The 25,114-nt window shown below is 40.8% G+C and overlaps 2 protein-coding genes across 7 annotated transcripts in view; one reads left to right on the top strand and one right to left on the bottom strand.

Moving 5' to 3' along the window:
* The first annotated feature begins 301 nt into the window (after positions 1–301).
* Positions 302–12,647, top strand: rab3c (RAB3C, member RAS oncogene family). 2 transcript variants are annotated; one of them, XM_056376031.1, is made up of 5 exons: positions 302–487; positions 2,315–2,539; positions 6,054–6,172; positions 9,754–9,878; positions 10,194–12,647. In XM_056376031.1, the coding sequence occupies exons 1-5, from the start codon at positions 470–472 to the stop codon at positions 10,382–10,384; spliced, it is 678 nt and encodes a 225-aa protein (XP_056232006.1). In that variant the 5' UTR covers positions 302–469; the 3' UTR covers positions 10,385–12,647. The 2 variants fall into 2 exon arrangements, with proteins under 2 accessions (XP_056232006.1, XP_056232007.1); XM_056376032.1 differs by lacking the exon at positions 302–487 and adding an exon at positions 917–1,150.
* Positions 12,648–13,709: 1,062 nt separating this feature from the next.
* pde4d (phosphodiesterase 4D, cAMP-specific) overlaps positions 13,710–25,114 on the bottom strand; it is a 136,694-nt gene continuing 125,289 nt past the window's right edge. For 4 of the 5 annotated variants that reach the window (XM_056376023.1, XM_056376024.1, XM_056376025.1 and 1 more), the window contains exons 7-15: positions 22,036–22,129; positions 21,503–21,678; positions 21,233–21,331; positions 20,974–21,138; positions 20,679–20,778; positions 18,487–18,641; positions 18,190–18,312; positions 17,664–17,846; positions 13,710–17,564 (exon numbers count right to left, since the gene is read on the bottom strand). In XM_056376023.1, the coding sequence (XP_056231998.1) occupies positions 17,067–17,564; positions 17,664–17,846; positions 18,190–18,312; positions 18,487–18,641; positions 20,679–20,778; positions 20,974–21,138; positions 21,233–21,331; positions 21,503–21,678; positions 22,036–22,129 (1,593 nt within the window). In that variant the 3' untranslated portion in view covers positions 13,710–17,066. Of the gene's footprint in view, positions 17,565–17,663; positions 17,847–18,189; positions 18,313–18,486; positions 18,642–20,678; positions 20,779–20,973; positions 21,139–21,232; positions 21,332–21,502; positions 21,679–22,035; positions 22,130–23,739; positions 24,302–25,114 lie in introns of those variants that run through there. The other variant, XM_056376028.1, reaches the window with a different exon arrangement.

The raw sequence follows: 25,114 nt of genomic DNA, 5'->3' as shown, positions 1-25,114 counted from the left end.
ATGAGTAATAGGAGCTAGTTAGCCTATTTGAGGGCTACAGATACAGGAAAATGCATAACAGTTGCTGATATGAGCCTCACTCACTACAGTTGCACCTCTCAAAATAATTATGGAGGTTTTATAATCCGCCTAAAAAGAGGGACCGATGAGATTACAATTGCAAAGATGTCAATGTCTTTCACTTCCGCTGCGGCCTCATGCTGCTCTTGCTCCCATTGAAAGGCCCGTGATAATAATATTCATCAGCACTCAGGCCGCTCTTGTTTGCTCAGCCGCTTGTTCTCTGAAGCGAAGAGCAGGCTGCATGGGCGGGTGGGTCGGCAGCAAGACCGACCGAGAGTGACGCAAAAGGAGAGGCTATTATATTTGCTTCCTGAAAAAAGATAATAATTCATGCTGCCCAGCTGGGAGTTTGTTAGCTACTGGAGTGAATTTTAAAACAAACAGGTGAAATTTTTCTTTGGACAAAATGGATTTATATGGGAAGGTAAGATATTTGATTTTACTATAAGCCTATGGAGAGAGGGAGATATATGTATAGGCTATATATGGGCTAAATTATACAGCCATAACATGACCATACCATGGTTTTTATTACAGAGACTGAACACTGAGAGGCTGAACAAAGGTTTACAGCTTTGCTACATGTAGTGTTTCTCTTACTGGATGGGGAGAGCGTCTACGGTTTGATGCTTGTTAAAAACCGAACTACAAAGGGTTTTTTTTCCTGCGCTTCCACAGTAAATCATACAGCTGTTGACAGCTGGGACGCGCTGCATGCTGAGTAATGTAGTCCAATCTGTACTTTTGACATCGTCCTCTGCCCTGAACTGATACCCTGCAAAAACTACATCCCCCATATTCTTGACCCCCCCACCCCCACCTCACACTGTGACGTCAAGGACACTCACGAAACGCACTTTCCTTTGCTCGTGCTCATCTCACGCGAGCCAGGCTCGTCAACTCAGGGGCGCGTGCCAGATCCGAAGCGGAGGGGACAGCTCCCAGGTGCTGAAATTGGTCGGCGCTCCAAAGAGAGACAGAGAGACCGAGGGGGGAAGAAGATCAACGCCTGCATTTGACACAAACATAAAAACCGTATTCTGCAGAACAGGGGCAGATACAGGTAGAACCGAGGCCTTCAAAACAGGTTTGTTAAAACAACGTCCTCAACGCGTTTATGTGGTTTTGTGTTGTAGTTACGTGGAAGAATTTCATCAATAGATAAAATGACCTCCTGCCCAGATTCTCTTGTCGAACATTATCCGGCTGCAGCTCCCTGCTCATCGTGTGATTTTAGATCAGGTTGACTGTTTTTTTTTTATTGTGGTGTGTGAATATCAGCATTGCACTGATATTTATAAAGCGGTGTCCTTGCAAATTCTGCCTCAGTGGTGTATTTTTTTTCACACACGGAAGCGAACAGTAACCCAATGCAGGATGTGCAGGATGGAGGTCCGGCATCTTTTCTAACTGCATAGGCTGCAGGGAGAGCTTGGCTGCACATGTATGGCATATAAGCGCAGTGGCTTTGTCAAAACATTCACCTTGGAGCAAAGATGACTGTGCTCTTGTCATCCTGCGCGTAGTACTCTTGTCCTCTTAGGTCGGTGTCTGCTGACAGCCTGCACAGTAATGTTCAGTGTAGATGCGCTGTAAAGGTGAAAGAATCATTATCATACATTACCATGTCCTTTGTATAACGGTGAGCTTTAGCAGTTCTAACATGGACGCAGATTTCATCTCTGGTGAATGTTTTTCTAATGGTTAATGTCAAATCAAAACACCACAGTCTCAGGACTATTAATAGTCAAGTATGAATTGGAACAAAAGAGTGTTTGACATGTTTTTGTCCAATACAATATAGGAAAATAAAAAGCAAAAATTTGCCCAGCACATGAAAAATACTGAAATGTAATGATGAGTTAAATGTTGCTTTTTAAGTTATAACAGTGAAAGCATAAATAATCATAATCCTCTAGTTTCATTATAGGAATCATTTTGAAAAAAAAATGACTGAAGAGAAGACAAACTCAGCTTTTTAAAATCCTGCTTCTCTAATGCTCATCAATACAACAGCTTGCTGTGTTGGTCATGCTGGTTTGCCTGACACAGCCTTCTGTCACCTCTGATCTGTGACCTATACAACAAGCTTGTACCTCTGTGTGCAACATTTGTAGCGCTTTATCTCTCTCTTTTTATATAATGTGTTTAACATTTGGGTGCATATATTTTGTGTGTTGCAGCTCTGAAAAAGCTTCACATTAGCTCAAGGTGAAGCTCTTTATGCATTCATTTCTTTTTGTTTCTGCAGATGGCTGCTACTCAGGATGTGAAAGGGAAGGGAGAGGGAGGGGACCAAAACTTTGACTACATGTTCAAGCTGCTGATCATTGGCAACAGCAGTGTGGGCAAAACGTCTTTCCTGTTCCGCTATGCCGATGACGCCTTCACCTCGGCCTTCGTCAGCACAGTAGGCATCGACTTCAAAGTGAAGACTGTGTACAAGAATGACAAGAGGATCAAACTGCAGATCTGGGTATGAAATATTAACATCCAAGCATTAGACATTTAGATGTGTGCCACAAAATGTTTGATCCCTGAACAAACCAGATAAAAGTGGAAGTGGAATATAGCTATCAAAGGTGTGTTATTTCTGCTCATCCTGCACTCCTTGGCTGGAGAACATGATAACAACTTGCCTACTGTTAAACTTGAAAAGCCTGTTTTACCCCCATAAACACATACATTTAGAAAGCTAAACTCTTCATAGGATTTGCACATGATCTAATGACGGTAATTTATAGGAGAAAGAAAACATGTTTCTACAAAGCAGCAATGCACAGAAAGCCACAGTTTCTCCTTTACATTTACATTTATTCATTTGGCAGACACTTTTATCCAAAGCAACTTCCAAGTGAGGGACATGTCATCCCAATCATGCACACATTTCTGCTCAATTCAGTCAAATCCAGAACATTTGCATGTTGAAAGATGGTTCATGTCTGGAGGAAATCTGTTTTCTGTAGTCCTCCAAGGTCTCCTGGAGGACTACCTAAGCTCTAAGGGGGAAGGGACTCTTCAGAAATGCCCTGCCCCCTTGTTTCTCTTGTTCTCTCCATCTTTGTGTTCCTGCAGAGTGACTGCTGTCTATAAAAGCCTGTCAATCTATGCCCAGAGCCCACTTTCCCCTGACCTCTGCCCATATCTTTCTCTGTTGATCAATACGTTTCAAGGACTGTGACAGGTTGTGACTTAATTGCTGTGCGCTTGGCTGTACAAAAAAAGTCATGCGTACATGGGATCACCTATGCATTAATCCAATTTTGTTTTGGCTCACAGGATGGATCATGCTCGCTTGGTATGCATGGAAAAACCTCCCTTTTCATCTCTGGTTACAGAAAAGCTTTGCATCATGTTATATATACTTAAATCAAAGTGAAGCTAATCCAACTTCTTTTACCATTTGAGCTTCGTAGGTATAGATAGATTTGACGATTTCACTTATAAAGGGATTTTTTCACCATCCTAACAAGGCAATTTTATAATATTAGTGTTTTAATCTCAACACCTCAATCTGAAACAAGAATATGTTTAGTGTATTTTTCCTTTAGCCTTATGTGTGGCACATCAGCTGCATGCTTAATTAATTGAAGAAAGCTTCAGGAAAGGCTCTATTGTGTTTTCTCGGTTTAAAAGTCAGCGATGTAAGGACGGAGACAGATGGAAGTCTCAACATTGCTGACAGGAGACTAGTAAGTGTTAGTTTGGCACATAGTGGGGAAGATCACAGAAGCAACACCTTCCTCAGAATGTGTGGGAAACTGAAGAATGTCTGAGACTTTTTAATTAGGAGTTCATCTGAGCTGTTGAGGCAGATTGTCTAGTAATACCTCTGAGATATTGGGGGGGGGGGGGGGGGGGGGGGGTATTTTAGATAGATAGATCTTTCTCTCTATTCCTTTCTATTTTTTCCTGTCAGTCTTTCTCTCTTTCTTTCTTTCCCTTAGATGATTTCCTCTCTGTTGTTATAATAGTTGTCTTTTGCCACAATTAACCATCCCCAGACATTTGATGTTTGCTAATCACATAAAGATGTGATGAGTGAGTTTGAACAGTCAAATGACTAGGCTAATCAGGATAATGTGTTTTGATCATTAGCAAAGACAAGCATATTCAGAGAGAAAAGGGAATGCCCTTGCATCCAGTTAATTGGCCTGTCTTTTTTAATTGGGCTCAGAGAGAGCTGAGACTTACAGTAAGTGGCCATTTAAGGTGATGGCTATTGGCTAATGTCACTGTGCTAGTCACACCATTAATCTGCTGAGAGATAAAAGCGTCATAATGCATCATAGTGCTGTCCCTGTTGTCATATTAGACTGAAGTGAATGAAACACAGTGCAGCGTGTTGCCTAGATGAACCTTATGAAAAACTGAAGAGTCCTGGCAATTGTCAGCTTTCGCTCACTACTACTCCACTTGGGCTAGTCAGCTTCCTGGATTGATTTCTGGCGAGCTGTGGACTACAAGAAAAGCGTTTCAAGGAGCTCCAATTTTCAGGACTCAGCTGTTTTTTTCCCCCATCCTGCTTTGTCTTTTTAGCTGAGAACTGGCAAAGCAACTCACAAGAATAGCCTGAATATGCAAAGGTCATCGTCAAGCACTCCGTCGAGAATCAATAGGTGACTAAAATGTCCATAAGTTACAGTTCTGACTGATATGAAGCTGTCATTCAGATGACCGGAACATATTATCATCATGACTTGGCACAGCCACAGTATCAGGTAAAAACATTACATGAAGCGTATTCATCATCCGCTTTTATGCTGTTCAGAATATCTATCCACAAAAGATACTATTTATACAACACTCTCTAGCTGCTGACATTAAAGATGCACACATTCACATGCATTTTTGTGTTATTATAAAATGACAAAAGGTCCTCGCAGTGGTGTGTGTGGAAGCTTGGCAGGCTATGAGCTCTGCCTCTGTGGAGTGAAGGTCAGAGCTATCCTCTGGCTATAACAGGGACACTGTTGCAGCCATGTGCAGACTGACAGAAAGCAAAACCACCGTGGCAAATACAATCCAGTGCTGCCTGTCGGGCCTCTGTTTAACAAGAGCCAAGTAGAGCTGCCAGAAGTCCTCCATCATGATTCACAGAAGCCTGCAAACACACTTGTTGTGGGAGGAGCGACAGCAGAGTAAACATGCAGCATAAACAGGAGGGACATCATTGGGATTTATTATTATTATATAACTTATCTGAAAACAGTAAATGGACACATCTATAGACAATTACAGGAAAGTGTATAGATAACCGGGTTAAGATCAAATGAACAAAAATATGCCCAAACTCATAGCCTTTCCTTCCTTATGACCTCTCTCACTATAGAAAAGCTTCATCTGTCTGTACTGGGGTCCATTAGCATTTTCATTGACATCTCGTAGCAATGCAGTGGGCGCTTGTTTCCAGGGTAATCTGTGTACAATGTACTACTCCTCGAATGCTGTGTAATCGCTCGCTGGCTTTGCCTTTGAGCAATTTGTTCAGCCTTATCATGGACAGCAAGCAGATACTCAGTTTTTAAATCATTTTACTTCTATTTTTAGCCCATTTTCCCTAAGAAATGGGTGACATAAAGCTGAGCTCTGAATACTGCACCACCAAGTGTTTAGCACAGCTGACTGATTATTTTATTGAGGAGAGGAAAGAATCTATCACATCAGCCAAAACTGAATCGCTGTTTTTGGCACTTCATCAATGCAAAGCCAGTGAGGCAATTAGCATAATGATTATTTCCACATCGTGAGCACAATAAATGAAGCCATGAGTAAATGTGGAAATAAAATCCCAAATGTTGCCCTGATTTAAACCAGAGGAATCTCTCTGTGTATAAATAGCTGTATATTAATAATGTAGACATCTCTGCTCATTTACCATTATGGATTTGCATGTTTTGTGATGGGTCACGTCGATGTTGTTGAGCCTGACAGTGTACATATCAGTCAGCCGGCTAACAGCAATGCTAAATCATGTTGTCTGTGTGTAGGACACAGCAGGCCAGGAGCGATACAGGACCATCACCACTGCCTACTACCGTGGGGCTATGGGCTTCATTCTCATGTATGACATCACCAACGAGGAGTCCTTTGGCGCTGTGCAGGACTGGTGAGTCATCTTGGTATGTTTTTTGACAGTTTTGTATGAAGTTATCCTCTCTAGGGCCTTTGCACTGTGTATCAACAAAAGAAGAAGAACTTCCTGTTTGTCTCCATAATGTACATGTCCAAGCAGTTTGCCTATATCCTCCTTACAGCAACAGCACATCTCTCTCTCTCTCTCTCTCTCTCTCTCTCTCTCTCTCTCTCTCTCTCTCTCTTCTCCAATATTTGACAGGCTTGTTATGTAGTGAGTGTGTGCATCTTTGTCAGGCTTGGGGATCAAAAGGAGACCTGTCAAGGTCATGGCTCTGGTCCATTTGTGAGTCACACAAGCGTCTGCAGGCTGAACAGTAAATCTGAGCCAAGCCCAAATGTTGGTGACTTATGATGATGCATTCATATCTAAACAGGTGGCGCTCAATCAGCTACAGAATCAAGGTTTCTGGGTTGAGAATCTGTCATTCCCCACTTTATTTACACCCTGCCTTCATGCATATATCTCAAATAGAGATCCCAAAGAGATTATGTGAGAACAGAATGAGCACCTTTGAGAGGAAAGATTTCTGAATCACCATGGTAATACACTCTTGGCAAGCTGCAAGGAAATGATGACATGACTCACACAGACATGATACACACAGGTGGTGGTATTTTTGCAGTTTACACTTCACCTGCATGCCACGTGGCGTGCGCCCATTCTAGGACTATGACAATTGCTATTAAGGCCAGTGTCTGCTTAGCCATTGTCACTTAACTAGCAGCACTTGACAGCTGCTTTAGGAAGCACCTGTCATGGCTAAAGCTGCAGCATTTAAACTAACTGAACGCACATTTAAAGCTTGGTGTTCTTGATGAAATATTTAACACAACACACAGCTGGGATGTTGCAATCTATTATTGGCATGATATTGTATTAAAATGAATTTCCCGTCTCTGTGAGCGGAAAAAAAAAGGCTTTCTTGTAAAGAGAGGTCGCAGCCAGACACAGCTATTATTCTTTTAAGGCCTGTCTGACACTTTGATGGAATACACCAGTCTGAGCACAGTCTGTGATGGGTATCTTAATTAATGGAGCCAAGTGTGTCACTGGCAGAGACAAGCCTGGAGAGTTACCTGTAAGCTTACTTAGCAGACAGTGCACAAATCCATCAACTATGTAGAATGGAAGAGGCTGGTTTTATATAACTAGAATCCTTCATTTTTTGCCTTTGCCACAGGCTTTAATTCCACTTTCTCTCTCCCTTGTTCCTTGTGACAAGGTTGGAGAAAAAAAAGAGGTTTCCATGGCAACGGCTCCTTCCCCAACTGTGGCTGAATTAAGCTTGTGACGTGCTCATTTCCTGTCTGTGACAGAGACAAAACAGAGAAATATTGTAATGCTGACATCAAATGTGGCACTTGGATAAAAAAAAAAAAAAGAAATCGATCAAATTAATCATGTTATTCACAAACGATTAATTTCATTTATAACAATAATATTAAAGAATTTATATCTTTTAATTTACCATTTTTCACCTGTCTGATCGCTGGTAAATACAGATCCTTAATATCCTGCATATGTGGCTTTGTAAGATGTGATACAAACACAAGTGATTTTCTGTCAGTTGGATTCAAAATGACTCCACATTTGAACCGCTATAAAAAGTCAGGACTAGACAGAGAGAGGATCAGTGCCCACATCATGCCACTCTCTCTCTCTCTCTCTCCTTTCTTCCTGTCTTTCTTGCTGGGCTCTTTTTCTTCTGTGTTCAGCCCCTTGTATGTTCACTGCCCTACTTTCAGTCAAACTGCAACACCACAGGAGAAAATTTGTTCCTTAAATTCCTTCCCATATTGTGTGCAGATTGCAGAGGTTAGAACTGTGCAAGTACATCACTGACTCACAGTAAAGCTCCTGTAATGCCCTGCTATCGTGCAGAAACATTTGACATGACTCACAATGCCAATTATTTCTTTACGTACAGTATATGTGCTGCAGGCAGTGACTGATGTCACACATAGTATCTAACAGTCATTATACTCACCTTTTGAAGTACTAATTAAGTGTAACGGTGATAAATGTAATACTAATTGTAAGATAGGAGGCTGTCAATTTATTGAAGTTAAATTTTTCAATAAACATCCTCCTCCTACGTTTCAGGCAAGGGTGTAGGTTTAGATACAACGGCCCTTCCACCACTCCAAAACAAAGAGGACTTTTTAATGCTGTCAACCGAATGGTTTATTAACATGAACATAAAAACTATACACAGTGACAGATCAAAGTCTAAAAGAAAGTTTGTAGGAAATGACCTGTTTACGGAAAATACTTTTTTATATTCAGTATAGGCCTACTAGTGTTGCAGTCCCTCTTTTCTCCCATATTTCACATTTAAAACTGGTTCCACCTTGACCAGCTACAACAGTAAAATGCTGCTAATCCAGTGATACATCAGTATTAACAATCTAATAATGTAAGGCTGGTGATGTCAGGTAGCTAGCAGGTTTCAGTATGGCTGCTGGCTGGTTAGTTTAATACCTATTACGTATGCTTTTGGCTGTGAAAAAGCTCCTCCTGTCTTTTGGTGGCATGATATCTACAAAGTACAAAAAGTGTTGGCATGGACAAATTTTATTTATGCGTGCTGTGCAGTTCAGGCAATAGAGGAAAGGGAGTCATTTGAAATACTACATTTTCACCCATGTTTGAGGTCTGGACTGACGGCACTGACAACTTACTGCTGTTAGCACACTGATACGCCCTCAACTCTTCCGTGTCTGGCAGTAAGTGCGATATTTGCATATGACGTGAGCCTCCAGATAGTCTCTGCCCCTTCAACCAATCAAATGCTAGCATACCTAAATCGGTTGTCTTGGAGACGTAGCCTCTGGGAGCACACATCGGAATGATCTAATATGACTTCACTCCAAACATATTTCGGACGAGTTCAATTAAATATCGGTAGGGACAATACTATGTTCCTAATATGTCACTACTTGGATGATAGAACCGCAATGACCCAACATAAACTAGCTTAAGTAATGGCTTAAAAACTAAAGACACAGAGCTCAAATAATGAACCGCTTATGATGTTTGTGCCTGATCATGGCTGTTTTGCCCATGTCTGCTGGATGAAACCCATAAGCTGCGTGGCTGCAGAATGTCTCAGGCTGTAGGTTTGTCCGAAGTTAGCAGGAGCCAAAGAACCGATCCAAAGCCCTTATATTTCTAGGACAGAGTCCTGGTGTGTACGACAGACATCAATAGCTACAAAATAGCAAATAATAACCTACTTCAGAGCAATAGCAACTGAATATTTCCAGTACAGAGCGGCAGTTGACCCACTTTTCCACTGCTGCCATCAGTGACTCAAATATTACATGATGCCAAACGAAAGGGGATGAAATCACTGTCCATGACCAGTCCAAATGGCGAACAAACTTTACATCATGTCCGTCCCTCTGCCATCTTTCATGACGGTTTCTAAAGGACGCCGTCCAATAAAAAGTAGCACAAGAACAGTTCTGGACGCTTTCTTGTAAAACAGAGCAAAAGTGTTTAATTTGACTGTGATGTATTGTTTTGTGTTTGTTACTGATAACGTGCAGGTCGACCCAGATAAAAACCTACTCATGGGATAATGCACAGGTGGTGCTGGCAGGGAATAAATGTGATATGGAGGAAGAGAGAGTGGTCTCAGTGGATAGTGGCAGACTGCTGGCAGAACAGTTGGGTAAGTCTCAGAGCAACATTCACCCTCTGTGTGTTTCACACAGGGTGACACCAGCATTATGTTGTTGTCATTACATAAAATCATGACTTTTTAACTTGTCACTTGCTGGTACTTAAGTTGCCTTTGGGGATTTTAATAGAAATATTGCCATGCTGTATAGAATTTGAAAAACTGAAATTATCGCCTTCAGTAGCAACAATAACTTTCAACGTTTTTCTCGAAAAATGGCAGAAAATCATATTTATCTTATCATCATTATTTGGCCTTTTCCTGTCTCTTCATGCTCTCATGTTACTCACTCTTCCTCTTCCCAAGGTTTTGAGTTCTTTGAGACAAGCGCCAAGGACAACGTCAACGTGAAGCAGACCTTCGAACGTCTCGTCGACCTAATTTGCGACAAGATGTCCGAGAGCTTGGACACTGATCCGGCCGTCACCACGGGAGCCCCCACTGCCAAACTCACAGACAGCGCTCCGCCCCTCCAGCAGCCCGGGTGCAACTGTTAGTAACCGATGTCAGGAAGCAAAGGGAGGGCAGCACAGGTCCTGTAAGGTGGTAGAGTGTGCAGAGTTTTGTTCTCCCTCAGCGTTATCACTCCTGCTAGTGCTGCTTTCTCTGGACTACAGTTCAAACCCTGGTTAGTAGTAGAATTACAAAATGCTGTCGTATTATCTCTCAACTTTATCACCTTATTATCAAGAGCAAATAACCAGACAAACAGACATGGCTATTGTAAAATGTGTAACATTACAGGATATCTAGAATATAGAGACACCATATTGTCATTCCTTGGCTAGTTAGTATGGTTAGAAACCAAGTATGTTTGATAAGGCTGGAAATAGTTCATAGTCATGCTGTACAGTTACTCCTGAAAACCTTTAAACTCTTTAAGACCTAGAATAATTATAAAATGAGGGATGGAGTCAATGAGTGCTTTGATAATTTTTTTATTTTTATTTTTTGGTACTGTATATTTTTTTTTCCTTTTATAGGTCTATTCTGTTTCCTAAAGCTGCCAAATCTATGATTTAGTGCACTATAGGATGTAGCGGATTTCTTTTGTGTAATGAATGTGTGGTGCTGTAAGTGAGTGTGGGTTGCATGAGTGTGAGTATTGTGTCTGAGTCACAAATGAGTGCAACTTTGTCATCTAAAAATCATCTACCTTGGATAAAAAAAAGTGGCCTTTTAGCATCTCCAACACGGCCTCTGTACGTCCCTCTGTTAGTCCCTTACTTTTGGAATGAATCCAGTGTGTATAACGTTGATGTGAGTACTATTCCACGTTTTGCTGTCTGTAGATGTGTGATTTCACTGATAAGTAAAGCAACTCTTTCTATGTGCTTAGCCTCTAAGATGACCCTTTATAGTTTGATGCGATGAGCATGCTGCCAAAAAGTCATATGTGCTGTTTAAAGATCGTAAGATAGGCCTTACCGAACCTTACCATCCTCAACTCCATACGATAGCAGTGATACAGCATTCATCAAAAAAACTCTCACACTGACTGACAGTACAGTGTATGACATACAAATCAGCTCTGGCATTGGAATAAACAGCCATATATAAAACGTACTATTTCATTTTTGAGTCAGCATGCTAAAATTTCATGTTTGTGCTATAAAATTAAGTCCCTCCTGAAAGAAGAATCTCAGTAAGCTGCTTATAAAACATCATAGACATGCAGTAGTTTAAAATGGGAAGCTCCCCATAGCAAACATATACAGTACTGTAGTGGTCTTAATAACAATAAGTCCAGAAAGCCTTTCAGTTCTGCAATTCATAGAAGAAGAAAAAAAAACATTTGTGCCAAAACATTACAGTTCCTTTCGAGTCGTCAGTTGTTTGTTGCATAGTTGAGTAAAAGCTCCAAAAAAATGCATGAAGTCCGTCCTGACTTATCTATGTAGATTTATATAATAAGATAGTGTATATATCACTCTATGTTACAGATTTAGGAGCATTGTCATAGCACTTGCTGTGAGATGCAATGGGCCAATAAGTGCAATATTTTATGAATTAAACCCTGTACATAGTTTCTCCTGTCCTCGAGTACAATGACTCTGTCTGCAGTATGTGAGTGACAGTTTGGTCAGAATGGCTCTGAAACTGATGTACAATGTGTGCTTCACTCAGTAACTGCAGCCACTGAATGTGTGACTTGGTGTGTGCGTGTGTGTGTGTGTGTGTGTGTGTGTGTGTGTGTGTGTGTTTGTGTGTGTGTGTGTGTACCTGCCATATTGAAGAGACAAATTACGTAATATATTGTATTGTTTGTGTATACCTTTTGTACAAATGTATTCACGTACTAAATGCTGTTCCTGCTAACTGTTGGGTGTTGATTGAACTTGTATTATCATGTCAAAATGCAGTGTTGTTGTGAAAGATAGTCAGGGAGATAACTTAGTCCATGCCATATGCCATACTGATGTAATTCCAGAAAAAAGGGATACACATAAACTAGTTCAGAGATCCTGCGCATATGTGTGTACACGTGCTCTGTGCGTGTGCATTTGTGTATGTGTGTGATATTATAATTTTATGCTAATAGCCATTAAAATAAATTATTGTAATGATCTAAAGTCAAGATTCATTTCACAAAGGAATAGTGAATGTGGCTGTTCAGATGCCAAAACAGTCACTCTGGTCAAATCTCATTTTAAAACACTATGACTTTACATATAACTGAATATATTTGTTTCTTGGAGTGCAAGCAAAGTAAGAGGTATGTTTTTGAGATTATAGGAAATAAATCAAATTCTATCAGTGGGTCTGTGTGTTCTCTGTCGCTCTCTGCTGACTATATGGAAGCACAGAGGAGGGATTCAGTGGCTGCTGCCCCGCCTGCTGTTCCAGTAACCTCCCTCTGTTCTGTTGATGCAGCACAGAAGCTTTGCTCCATTTCTAGGCGCTTTGCGCCACCTACTGTCTCAGCGCTGTGTCTGCTCCATGATATGAGATGCTGTGGTTGGTAATGACTGAACATTACAGTATGTTTACTTACATTTTTGTTGAGTCAAATCAAGTACTGTACAAAACTTACTGTACTAAAAATCTGGAGGTACAGTAGTACTGTGAGATCACTTACTTGATTACTTCAATTTTCTGCTACTTTTACTTTTTTTCTTCTGCACTCAGTTTCAGTGGACAATGTTTTACTTTCTACTCCACTACAATTATGTTACAACTATACCTTCTAGTTACTTTGCATATCTAGATTTTAAATACAGGACTTTTGATGAGTTTATAAACTATGATGCATTGATTCAAATTACAGCAAATTACTCAGTAGTGACAAACAACTTTGTAGCTGATATTGACACTGGTGAATTTACTGCTCATGTCATTCAGCTGTTGTAGCTGATAGAAAGTAACACACAGAGATAGGTAGTACACAAAGGATGTCATTGTTCATGAATTTTTACAAAAGTTGGAAATAAAGTATTAGAAATTAGGCATATCATTTAAGAAGTGTGCAACAGCCTTCATTTGTATCAGTTATTTCTCTTGATTCTTTCAAAGTTATTTATACATTAATATCAATTGCTGGAAAGCACTGTATGACACACATAGTACATTAATATGACTTTGTTAAAGGAACAGTATTTAGTGCAGAAAAACTACAAACCACACCCACTGACATGTCACTGAGACATGTCTCACACCTAAAGCAGTCTGTGGAAAAAACTAAAATGCCAAATATAGAAACTGGATTCAGGATTTTTAATTAGTCATTTCTTTTACTAATAAAGCAATAACAAGGTGCTACCATTCCACACTCGACTATAGATTAGCCTCTGTAGCAATGACAAGAAACAAGAAACCAGTGAGTAGGCAGAATCAACCCATGCTTTTATTTAATCCATTGCATATAAAAACTTTTTTTTTCATTCTTTTTATTTGTTTTTTACATAAAGTTGTATGATCTACAGTGCTATCCAATAGACTGCAATTAACAAGGAATCCATTAAAATAACATCTTAATTGTCCTGTGAAACTTCCAGACAAGTTGGCATTCTAAAGACATAACCCAAAAAATAATTGTCCTGAAGACCTTTTTTTAAGTTACAGTTTGTTTTCCTTTCATACCATAAAAAAATAGAACACATAATGAGAAAAGAACCCACTGTTTCCATTGGTCCAGGGCTGTTTAGAATCTACAGTATGTGTGTCAAAATAAGAGTCCCTGTGTCGGGACAATGATGTCACTCATTCCAAACCCTAATCCCACCCTCCCAACCCCTGTTCACTACAGAAATATACTAAACCCTTCTCCTGTCCAGGCAGAAAGATGTCAGTGGTTTTGGATATTGCAAGTAATGTGAGTGGAAGTGTGGGCCGAGCATAGATCATCAACACACTGTCAGTGTTTCAGCCATAATTAATGCAGCAGTGGCTGAACATGCAGGTGTGTCTCAAAGCCTCTGTGCTTCATAGGCCTTGGCCAAGCACCAACTACACACTCCTGTTGCGCCCCATTCAGTGTTTGTAGCTGTGATACAACCAGACAGATGTAGACAACACGGCAGCAACTCCACGCAGACACAAAGAGGCAAAGTTACTCCCATATTGTTTACATCCAACAGGTTGAGTCGCACCTTTGAGTGTAGTGGCAGGGTGTAAAGGAAGTGTGAGTTGTTCAGACCAGGTCTACAGCAAATGTGACTCTTGGACATCCAGCTATAGGCCACACATCACTCAAGTAGTAAATCTATGACTTGCAGTTGACCTGAGCCTCTACAAACCTCTGCACTGACGACATATTTTCTACCCAGTGCCACATTTTTGATGCAAATTGTGCTTGGCTGATAGTAAAAAGGCAACTTTTTCACAACAGGAGATCAGGCCAACCCAAGTCAAGAGATTCACTAATGCAGCAAAAGAGAACTAGGAAATAAAAAAAATAAAAGGCTAAAGTAAATGACATGCGTTGAATTTAAGGCACAGCCCATGGGCCAAGGAACAGCTTCTTTTTAAAAAAACAATTTGGCTTTCCCCCTCTCTTCACTGAGCTAGTTCTCAGATAAGCAACATGTCGATGGATCATTTTTACACTGAAGCTCTTGTGTAATAAACATTCTCTCAACAAGAGGTACGTAATACAGCCACACCATCACCAAAAGGGATGATAAGAATCAACCATTTACAACAAACGGCATTATGATAGTAATAACATTAATAATTATATATTATATACAGCACAATAAATATATGTCTGTAAACAGCGATAAAACCAGAATTTTTTTTATTACAGGTAAGGGCATTGGGTGAGGATGAAAAAAAGAGAAAAAAAAAATCTTGGCACAAAATGAAAGATTAAATAAAACGTTTAGAAATGACACATAATTAAAGCAAACACTCTTTAAAAAAAGCAGTGTGCAGTATTTCAAGTGTTTTTTTTTCCTTTTGTTTTTTTTTTCCTTTTGTTGATTTTCTATATTTTATGTACACAGAAAAAAAAGTATATTTGGGTATTGTAACTGGCAAGCCTGTACTGTGGTCTATGCTACAGTTAAATATTTACTGTACCACCTTTATATTGCAAAAACAACTCAACAAATAGAAAAATATACCAATAAATAATAGCATTAGGTGTAAAGTGAAAAACGATAGAAACATGGAAAAAGGAAGAGACTCTTGGCCGAGGTGTAAGACAGCATTGTTCAAGCCTAAGTATGCATGAGTGAGTGTTTTGGCGAGTTTCAACATATTAAAAACATTAAAGTGGTGATATATGAATATATCAGTGCATTAGAGTATCTACGTAAAGGATAGTCTTATCTGATGACTACGCAACGGTGCTGATTGTCTTGTCCAAAACAAAGACAGCAACTGGGTTTAATGTTGTGATGGCAAAATAAAAAAAAAAAAAAAAAAATTCATAGAGATTAACAGAAAATGAAGTGGCTGTAGACAAGCAGGTATGCAGCTGTTGGTGATGTGTACATCAAACAAAATGTGCAAGGAAATAAAAGAAGGCTTTCATAACATTGGTATAAAATCATCCAGTAATTTTTTAACACCATTACTATTTCTGTATACTCGGATCACTAATCAAGCGTCTAAAAAAAAGGTGCTTTTTGTATCAACTACAAAGCATTGCATTGTCTCAGAATGTGTTCAAAAGAACTGCAGGCAACAATAATAAAAATGTAAAGGCGTCATCCACGTCACAAACAATTTCAATGAGAGTAAAGCATAAGTCTTCAGGTTTCTGCTCCCTTCTCAGTGAAAACTCTCACCGGAAATAATAGTTATGAATTAATTCCAAATTTCTACTCACAGGAATAACCAAATATGAGTATAGTGGCATGGGAATAGAAGTATAAATGCTATTGGAGCAAGTGCAAACACCTCAGAACACTCCTAATGTTACCCAGCTTTGAAACACTGAAAACCTGTCACTCATTTCTCCCCATTGGTTTGCAAAAAATCTCTCATCTTCTTTGCTAACAAAAGGAATCCTAGGATTGCAAAAGTAAATTCTAGAAAATATTTCAATCTTACATACAGTACAATAAAAAAAAATTTCTAGGACAGCATCATGGCTGTTTAGATTTGAGCTTCGTGTCAGTCAGGTTTTCGAGGAAGACTTCCACATCAGAGATGTGTTTGGAAAGCTCCCCAGTGTGCTGCGGCGTCCCATCAGGTTTTCAGCAGAACGGCAGAATAACATGCCTTGCAATTGGTAGCGGGGAGGATATGACCTAACCGAGAGGGAAATTCTCCTTGAACACACCAATAACCGTCTCTGTAGAGTATGGGCACTTGATTAAACACAGAAACACTGCTAAACTTTCAGGCTGGGACGAAGCAGAGGGAAGGAAAAGGTGATATTGTGTATCATGCGAACAGCACTGAGCAGACTGTGAACTGTTCATCCATGTCCTAAACTTAAGCTTATAAAGGGGGAGGTGTAGAAGTGAAATAAAGACACACCACTTCAGCACAAATGGGAATGGAAAGGAGTTTTCCTGAGTGCAAAAAAATTTGAAGAAGTACCGGTGGGCGTGTCTGAACAAAGCTGACAGGAGGAGTGGCCAAGGTGGGGAGCAGCGCACGCTTTGGAACCATAAACATAGATGTATAAAAAACACAGACAGACTCCACAAAACCCAAAAAATATTCTATAAATAATCATCTGTCATTACTAAGAAGAACAGTTAATCAGGTGCTGTCTATAAACTGCTATGTGTCAGGGGATTTCTCTTTCTCCTCATCGTCCTCCTCCTCCTCTGCTACCTCTTCCTCCACTACACATGGTTGTGAGCAGGGCGTCTCCCCCTCCTCTGCTACCTCCTCCTCTTCGTCCTCCCCCACCTGTTCGTCCAAAGGAATCTCTGTTGATTCAGAGTCCTGCGTACAGAGTGTTTTAGAGTCAGTACAGCTGTTGTCCTCCTCTTCCTCCTCCTCTTCTTCCTCCTCCTCCGGCTGGCTGCCGCTGTCTTTCTCAGTGTCCGACTCCCCGTCCTCCTCCAGGGTGAGCTCAAATTGGAACTTGTCCCCTCCTGGGGGTCGAGTGCCGTCCTCAGCCTCGTCCAGCGCAGGAGAGGGACTTTGGGGGATGGTGCTTTGGTACCACTCCCTGTTGTCTTCCAACGTGTCAAGGATGTCCTGGGCATCCGGATGAACCAGGTCAGCCCACGTCTCCCACAAAGGGTGAACGATATAGTCTATGAAACCAACCTACAGGATGCAAGTGGGGGAAAAATAGGTCATCCAGTGTGTGTCTAAGCACAGTATGCGTGTGTGTGTACAGTACATTTGAGCGCCTGTGCTCATTACCTGGCTCTTTTCTACTGAGGCATTGTGTTTGTCACACATGGCGCTGATGTCCATGCCCCTCTCCCTCTCTCTGTCACCCTGGCTGAAGAACTCCTCCATGATGCGCCCCGTCCACTGCCGGTACAGCTGGAGAGGCTTAGTAGGGTTGCTCAGGTCTGCACAGTGCACCATATTCTGGAGAACCTGAGTATAAGAAACAACAAAGGTCAAAAATACGGTGACATATGTTCCATGATAGAGGGTAGGCTGAAGCGTAAGGGTGTGGTCACAGCATCATTTACAACAGCTAAATATCAGGATGAACTTTGATGCAACAAATTTGTTCCTTAGACCAATTGAAACCAGAACTTTGAGAGAACTGAGGGAGTCCAAAATGGAGGAAGCTCTCATATTACTGTGTCACATGACCTGGTGAAAACCATTCAGAAACACAAGTGTTGCAGAATCTTCAAGAGGAGCAAACAATTATTTTTGATGTACATAAAAGTCAAAAGCACAATGATATGAATCTTGTTGTTATTCTGACCTGTATCCTGTCAGAGTAGTTATCCAGCAACAGGACACCAGAGCTGGTCACCTTCTTGGTTTCCACCATAGTTTTCAGATCAGCCAGTAGATTCATGTGCTTCGACATGTCTGTTGCTAGCACCTTAGGACACCCAGAAACAAGCCATTAGTATTCAGTCTAAAACATACAGGGAGCATTTTTTATCAAATGAAATGTCATATTTTAAAAAAGTGTTTAATGTACGCTATATAATGACCAGTATAATATATCTGTTAGTCTAAACTTAATAGAAGAGATGTAAATCTTTTCACTTACGATGTCAATGACCATCTTTCGCAGTGATTGTCTTTGTTTTTTGGTCAAGTTTTGGAAGATGTCACAGTTCTCCTCTTGTAGGAGCTTGAAACCAACTGCTAGATGATGGTTCTCCAACACAGACGAGTCATTGTACATCAGTGCTAGCTCTGAATCTGCAAGGAAGACACAAGGTATTTAAAAATCAAATGGGGTCAAAATTCGAAATGGATAAAAAGATATGAACAGAATTTATGCATCAAGATATTTGGAATTATTTTGCCCTGGTTATTTTGTATGGCATTACATATGCAACTAGGTACATATTTTCAACATTAGGTGCTAGTTAGAGGTACATGTCTCTCTGCTAATAGCCTGCAGTTAATACATGCAGCATCCATCCCTTGCAGGAGAAAGCACCAGCATGTTTTCCGCTGGGAGGTTTCCCCACTCTGGGTCATTTGAAGGTCTTCTAGCTGTATTTAGATTTTCCATTAAGATGCATTAGTCTTGGCCACTGTGGATCAGAGCAGCACAGAGGAGAAAGGGGATCCTGCTCTGTTGCTCTGCGGCTGACAGAAGATCAGTCTGGTGGCTCCTAACTAGGATGACTCACACTGCCTGTACTGCAGGGATTCCCCATTTGGGCTTATGGGAAGTACAACACATTTTGTGTGTTAAGTGTGTCAGACTGTGGAGTGTCTTTTCTGTTCTGATAAGGTATTACTAATACTCTTATGCAACACTCACATTTGTAATGGTCTACAGAATGGCTGTTTAAGGAGATACCCAGTGGATATAAACTCTATTTGTTTGGATTTTCCTCTAAATTGCCAAATTAAGGCGATATTTGTAGCACTTCCAGCCATGAGCCAGTGAGTCAGTTAAAGCAGATGTAGCAGGGATTCACTCTCTTGCTTGAGGACACTTCAGTTACCAACACAACACCGTAAATCCTGTTAGTCTAGTAAAAAGGCTCAGTTCAACCACTTCCACCACTATGATTGGTTTGTGAGGTCTGGGGCTAATCTAGAGTAACATGGGCACTGATTCTAGAAAGAGATGCTTCTGCAGATTTTATTTTATTTTTAAATAAAGTGAAAACCATGGATGAAATTCACCTCCACTCCTGACTGTAGACCTTTGAAGTGGCACCCACTATTTTACTTTTTCGGCAATTCAAATAGGTCTGGTGATGTGCTCAGTCTTTGCCGTTTCACAGTTGGAAAAGCAACTGAGCCAGACTGATTTGTGGGTGAGATTAAAAAATGGTAATGTCATCTTCTTGAGCCGAAGCAAGACAGATGGCATCACAAAGCACACATCTGTGCTGTGCTTCCTGCCACAAAAATGTCATGGATGAGCTCAATAGCCATGGATGAGATATGATGACATATTTTTTTTGATCAACAAACTAACTGCGCTGCCACTGTTGATTGGTCAGGGCAAAATAACACCCACCCCCCAAACAGGAAATGGATAAAAGTGAAAACAAAATTTTAGTGAGGTCAGCAAGCTAACTGTAAAAGGGTGGAGACAGAAATTGCAGCAATGGTCACCTCACAACCAAAACTATCTGCAGCTGTCTGCATGGTTAAATACCTTTACAGGAAAATGAGAAATTATGATTCATTTACTCGTAACGTTTGTATTTCTTGTGGCTCAACTACTATCCCACTTTATTACCCCAACAACAGCATTTATACACAAGATGTCAAATAAAAGTTTCCCTATGTTTCCCCAATGTAGCCCAATACATTTATGTCTTTGGGAGGATGTTTTTCTCTTTCTGTCTGACAACATGTTGGCCTGAATGATGTTGTGTTACAGGGAAAGGGCACTATTAAGAACAATATTGATCTCCTCTTTGAACTCGTCCGTCTTGGAATCACATGTCAAAGCCGTCACACGTGACTAAAAAAAACACATGCCGGTGAAGATGTGCCTGTGTGCTGTTTCTAACATGTTAGCCATCCATGCAAATACGCTTCAGAGTTTGGTTTATATATGAAATCTCATTTATGTGAGAAAGGCTCATTGTCTGCTGAATGCTACTGAGTGTATGTGTGTGTGCTAGTGAAGCAGAGGATACAGCGTGCAAGTTCCCACCTGCTTATCAGACTGTGAGTGTGTGTTCGTGTTTGTGAATATGCACTAATAACACTGCTGAGCCACTGACGTAGCTGCTAAAACGGCACCATATTTAGACTCACTGGTGTTGATGAGGAACTGGTTCGAGACTCCAGGATGGTCGACGTCGTGAATTGCACTGGCGAAGATGGCAGCTAAGATCTCAAGGTCTGTGAACACAGCCTAGAAGAAAAGAACCAAATGCAGAGGGGAGGAGGGAGGGCATTGATGAGAGAATCAAATCGTTGGACAAAAATATCCTTGGCAGTAAGAGCCATTGATTGGACTTTGAGCAAGCGTTTGATTGAAGCTGATTGTGGAGGCATGGGCTGCGTGTTTGTGTGCATGTGTATATGTCAGTGTGCACATGCGACTCACCTCGAGGGCGGGGGTGGATAGCAGCACGTGGGTTGACTGGGTGACGTCAGCAGCATGAATGTTGTTATGGTAGGCCACGTCGCCATGATAATGGTCTTCTAAGGTCATCAGGTATGTTATAAAGGTGTCAAGTGGAATTTTAAAAGTTTTTAACAAGTCCCTCTCCTACAAACCAGAACATACAAAAGGGAGTTTATGGTCAACAATGTAATGTTTGGAGTTAAAGATCAAGACACACAGAAGACGTGATGATCATTACCTGGAATATTGTGTACATCATGACTGTCAGCGGCCGATTCCCAGAGAACTCTGAGATTTTAAAAACGTTAAGGCCCCATTTATTCACATGCTCCAGCTCCTGAAAAAGGAATTAGAGATACAATTAGAAACAAAACGTCCTTTTTCATTAAATTCCTTCTTTTTCCTCTTCCCTAAAGTACATTTCAGATTGCATTTGTGTGAATGTATAATTTATTGAGTTTGCTGCATAGTCTGTGTATACACCGTTTTTCAGTGCACACAAACACACCTTAGCGAGTTCATCCTCGGTCTCCGTCTTGACTCCAAAGCGAGGGATATTGGAGTTTGTGAGGCTGGAGGAGTGTTGCAGCTTTTTCACCCCGCTGATCTGAGACATGGGCTTGTTCTTCTTCTCCTTCTCTTTCTGTGTCTGAGGGGATGGCATCTCCACTTCATGTTGCTTGTCTGGAGTGAAACATAAGTGGAAATTAAATATGAGGATGATGAAGTCTTTTGTTGGAGTGGTTCAATCAGACAGACACCTGGTTTTCTTTATGTAAATCGTGTTTGATTTGATATCATGGTACAACCATATCCTGATTTTAGAAATAGAAAACTTTTACTGTGTTTATGAGATTCATAGTTCTGGCACTTTTAACAGGATCTTAGAAAAGTGATGGATACTGCATGTGTTATGCCATATACAGAACAGACACTCTCTGAAGGCTGTCATCATGTTAATTCTCACTGCTCCAACAGGATGGGTATTTTTTATTTATTTATTCCAAAGCAGTGAGTCTATCTTCCTGTGTCATCACTCACCCAGGAAGGTGCTGGAGATGAACTCAGACACCTGGTTCCCAGAGCGGCTCATCTCTGATAGGTGAGTCAGCTCTCTGTTCAACATCCTCTTGAACTGGAAAAGGGACACACACACAGATGCTGGGTTTAACAGGGTGCAATACAGGGCAGAAAAATCTAATTACTTGTTTTTACAGCTGGTATTCGGAGGCACAATGTATGTATATGGATGTATGAATAAATCATATTCAAATAAAGACAAAGTGCAAACACAATTCAAGAGCTAAAACGCTCATTTGACTATAAATGTTCACTAAGAATGTTTGAATAAATTTCATGCCATCAGTGAAGACATCAAATGATTTTATCAGCACAGACTGTCCTGCTGGCTGCGGCCTATTACTAAGAGATTCTTGAAATTTCCAGTCACATCACAGAAGCTGTACCCAGGAAAGTCACCGTTTCTGGTGCAACACACATACACACAGCAGGTCAGAGGGCCACTGCCAGAAATGTGGTAATCAGTGACCCATTTTCCCAGTTTCTCTCTTTCAATTTCAGTTTTTCTCTGACACACCGCCTGCCTCCCTCTGCCTCTTCCTCTCTCCCTCACCTCATTCTCTCTACTCTCTCTCTCCTGTGCCTAATTGGAGTGGCAGACCCAAATTTAGCTCTGGCTTTTGATTTGAAGACCCAGCTGATTGATGTGGAGGAGAATGCTTCAAATCAGGGATTTTCCAAAGTGGTTGCAAAACAACAGTTACAAAACAGATTGAAAAACAAAAACCTCTTGAACAAAGCCTCTGCATTGTCTGAATCATTCGGTCCAAATGAATAATGTATGTCTATTGATTAATTATATAAATCAATACTGATCACTTAAAATAGACCATTACAACACTGCAGAGTGCTTACTGCGCAATTGTGTATTGACATCCCATTGAATAACACCCACGGGTGTTCACTGGGTGGCTGTTTAAAATGGAGACACAAGAGGCGGAGAGCCTTCTGTACTGTGCTTTTGTCAGGTAATAAGAGCCAGTACAGTAGACAAGTGACAAACACATGTCAGGTAGAGCTGTACTTACATGAAACATATTCATTAAAACGAATAAGAGTCAGTGAAATAAGCTTTTTTAATTTAGATTTGTGGCCAACCTAAAGAAAATCCCTTTACACAAAAAATGTAGAGCAACCCAACTACTCAGAGGATTGTTGACCTGATAAAGTCAGAGCTATAAGAGCTTCTGTTTTATTTCCATCTAAGAGACCCTTTGAGGAATTAAAAAAACCTTAAATGACCGACAAGTATAACGATTTACAGGAAGAGTGAAAATGTCTGTGATTTTAAATCCAAACCCACTTAAAAATGTAACTACGTATGTTTTTCTGTGCAGCACAACCAGCCATGTCTACATCATTCTAAGTACAGTGCAGGCACCATCAGCTCTCCCCATCATAGATTCATCAAAATGAATAATGGAGCCAGGAATGTCACACCTACGAAGTACTGTTCCATGGGCGACATGCTGGCGAGAATCTATATACAGTATGTGCTTTCTATTTGTGGTCATCCAAATCTGTGTCAATTATACACCTCAGTTACAAAAAACACTTCCACTCTCTGGAAATTCATTTCAACAGCCACATTCAAACAGCTGAAGAAGAAATCACCTGGATAATGAATTAAAAATCAAAAATCACAAATGTGACACCATATCTTACCTTTATATATCCCCACGACACAGAAAGCAGATAATTTGCTTCAGGCATTTTGACAAATCAACAAATAAAATCCAAAAACAGAAGTACAGGTTTATGGCCCAAAATATAGTTTAGATGATGAAAGCGTGAGACAACTAGGAAAATAAAAACAGTCCGCAGCTCTGGCCAGTGAAAAACCTCAACCTGACGAGCCTTCCGAGCTCGCTTCAAGGTATATCAGCTGTAAAGTCACTGTGGAGTCCATGAATGAAGCATCATGTTCCTGCCCTGCGAGTATCCACAGAAACGAGCCCATGTCCCAGGAAGCTGAGAGGAGAAGCAGATTCTGAGAGGAGTCGTGGGAAAGTGGCTCCCCAAAGATCCGATGAGAGCATATCGTGACCACACACACTGTGTACACACTGACATATGCACACACACTCACACACACACTTGGATACAGGGACACACTGCTGAGGTTGTGAATAATTGATGATGGTGCGGATACTTGGTAGATGCCAAAGCACCAGGACAGCAAAAATTTTTCTATCAACAGCTCCCAAACAGGGCTGGCTGCCTGACTGCCTGCCTGCTTCTGTGTATGACACAAGCTCCCATGTGAAGAGCACAGGCTGCTTCTATCACAGTGTCACACAACAGCAGCAAATCAGGGCCCAGATATGGAAGAAGTGTGAGCTCATCATCACCTCTGATTGGCTTGGATTGGATCAGACTTGAGGTCACCTGCTGTGTGATTGGCTGGGTCTGAAGTCAGTGGAAAATCTCCCCCTTCCCTTTCCGTCAATTCCTGCAGTGCAGCGGGATGGGATTTTTGTGTGTGCATGTGTGAGTGCATAAAGTGCACGCTTGTTTGTGTGAATGCAGGATATATTACATGTGACAGTAGGCGTGTATGTGTTTACGTGATGACTGACCTAATCCTTTGTACAATATGATGGTGAGGCACAGGTTACCTCATCCAACATGGATCAGCGTTTACCCCAGTATTCATGGGGGGTGAGTCACAGTAACATCACTGTTGAGATCATGTAAGCACATGAAAAACCCATTAATCTTGCAAAAAGAATGAGCAACACAGTCATGTTAAGTGGGCTCAGTTGGAAAGAAAGTGACAGCATTGTGTCCACACAGGTTGCTGTGTGTGTCACTGAGCTCAAGGGGTTGTTGCTTTAGTTGAAAACAAGGATCAAACCTTATTGAATGAGTAGTTCTAATTTTGCCATAAGTAACAGCAATACAAATCCAAGATTTAACTAGATTTAACTATCTGATATTTAAATCTTATTTAATTAATTTTGATCAGGTATTGCCAGAGATACCGTTTTTTTCAAGAGGATAAAAATTAATTAAAGTCAGAACTTACATATAACCACCT

Source organism: Seriola aureovittata, chromosome 5 (genome assembly GCF_021018895.1).
Source record: "Seriola aureovittata isolate HTS-2021-v1 ecotype China chromosome 5, ASM2101889v1, whole genome shotgun sequence".
NCBI lineage: Eukaryota > Metazoa > Chordata > Actinopteri > Carangiformes > Carangidae > Seriola > Seriola aureovittata.
The sequence above is the reverse complement of the archived record's forward strand: the minus strand, read 5'-3'. Positions and strand labels throughout refer to the sequence as shown.

Coding starts and splice junctions, on each gene's coding strand:
- rab3c (XM_056376031.1), top strand. Junction 2,540..6,053: donor GGATCAAACTGCAGATCTGG/GTATGAAATATT, acceptor GTCTGTGTGTAG/GACACAGCAGGCCAGGAGCG. Junction 9,879..10,193: donor ACTGCTGGCAGAACAGTTGG/GTAAGTCTCAGA, acceptor CCTCTTCCCAAG/GTTTTGAGTTCTTTGAGACA.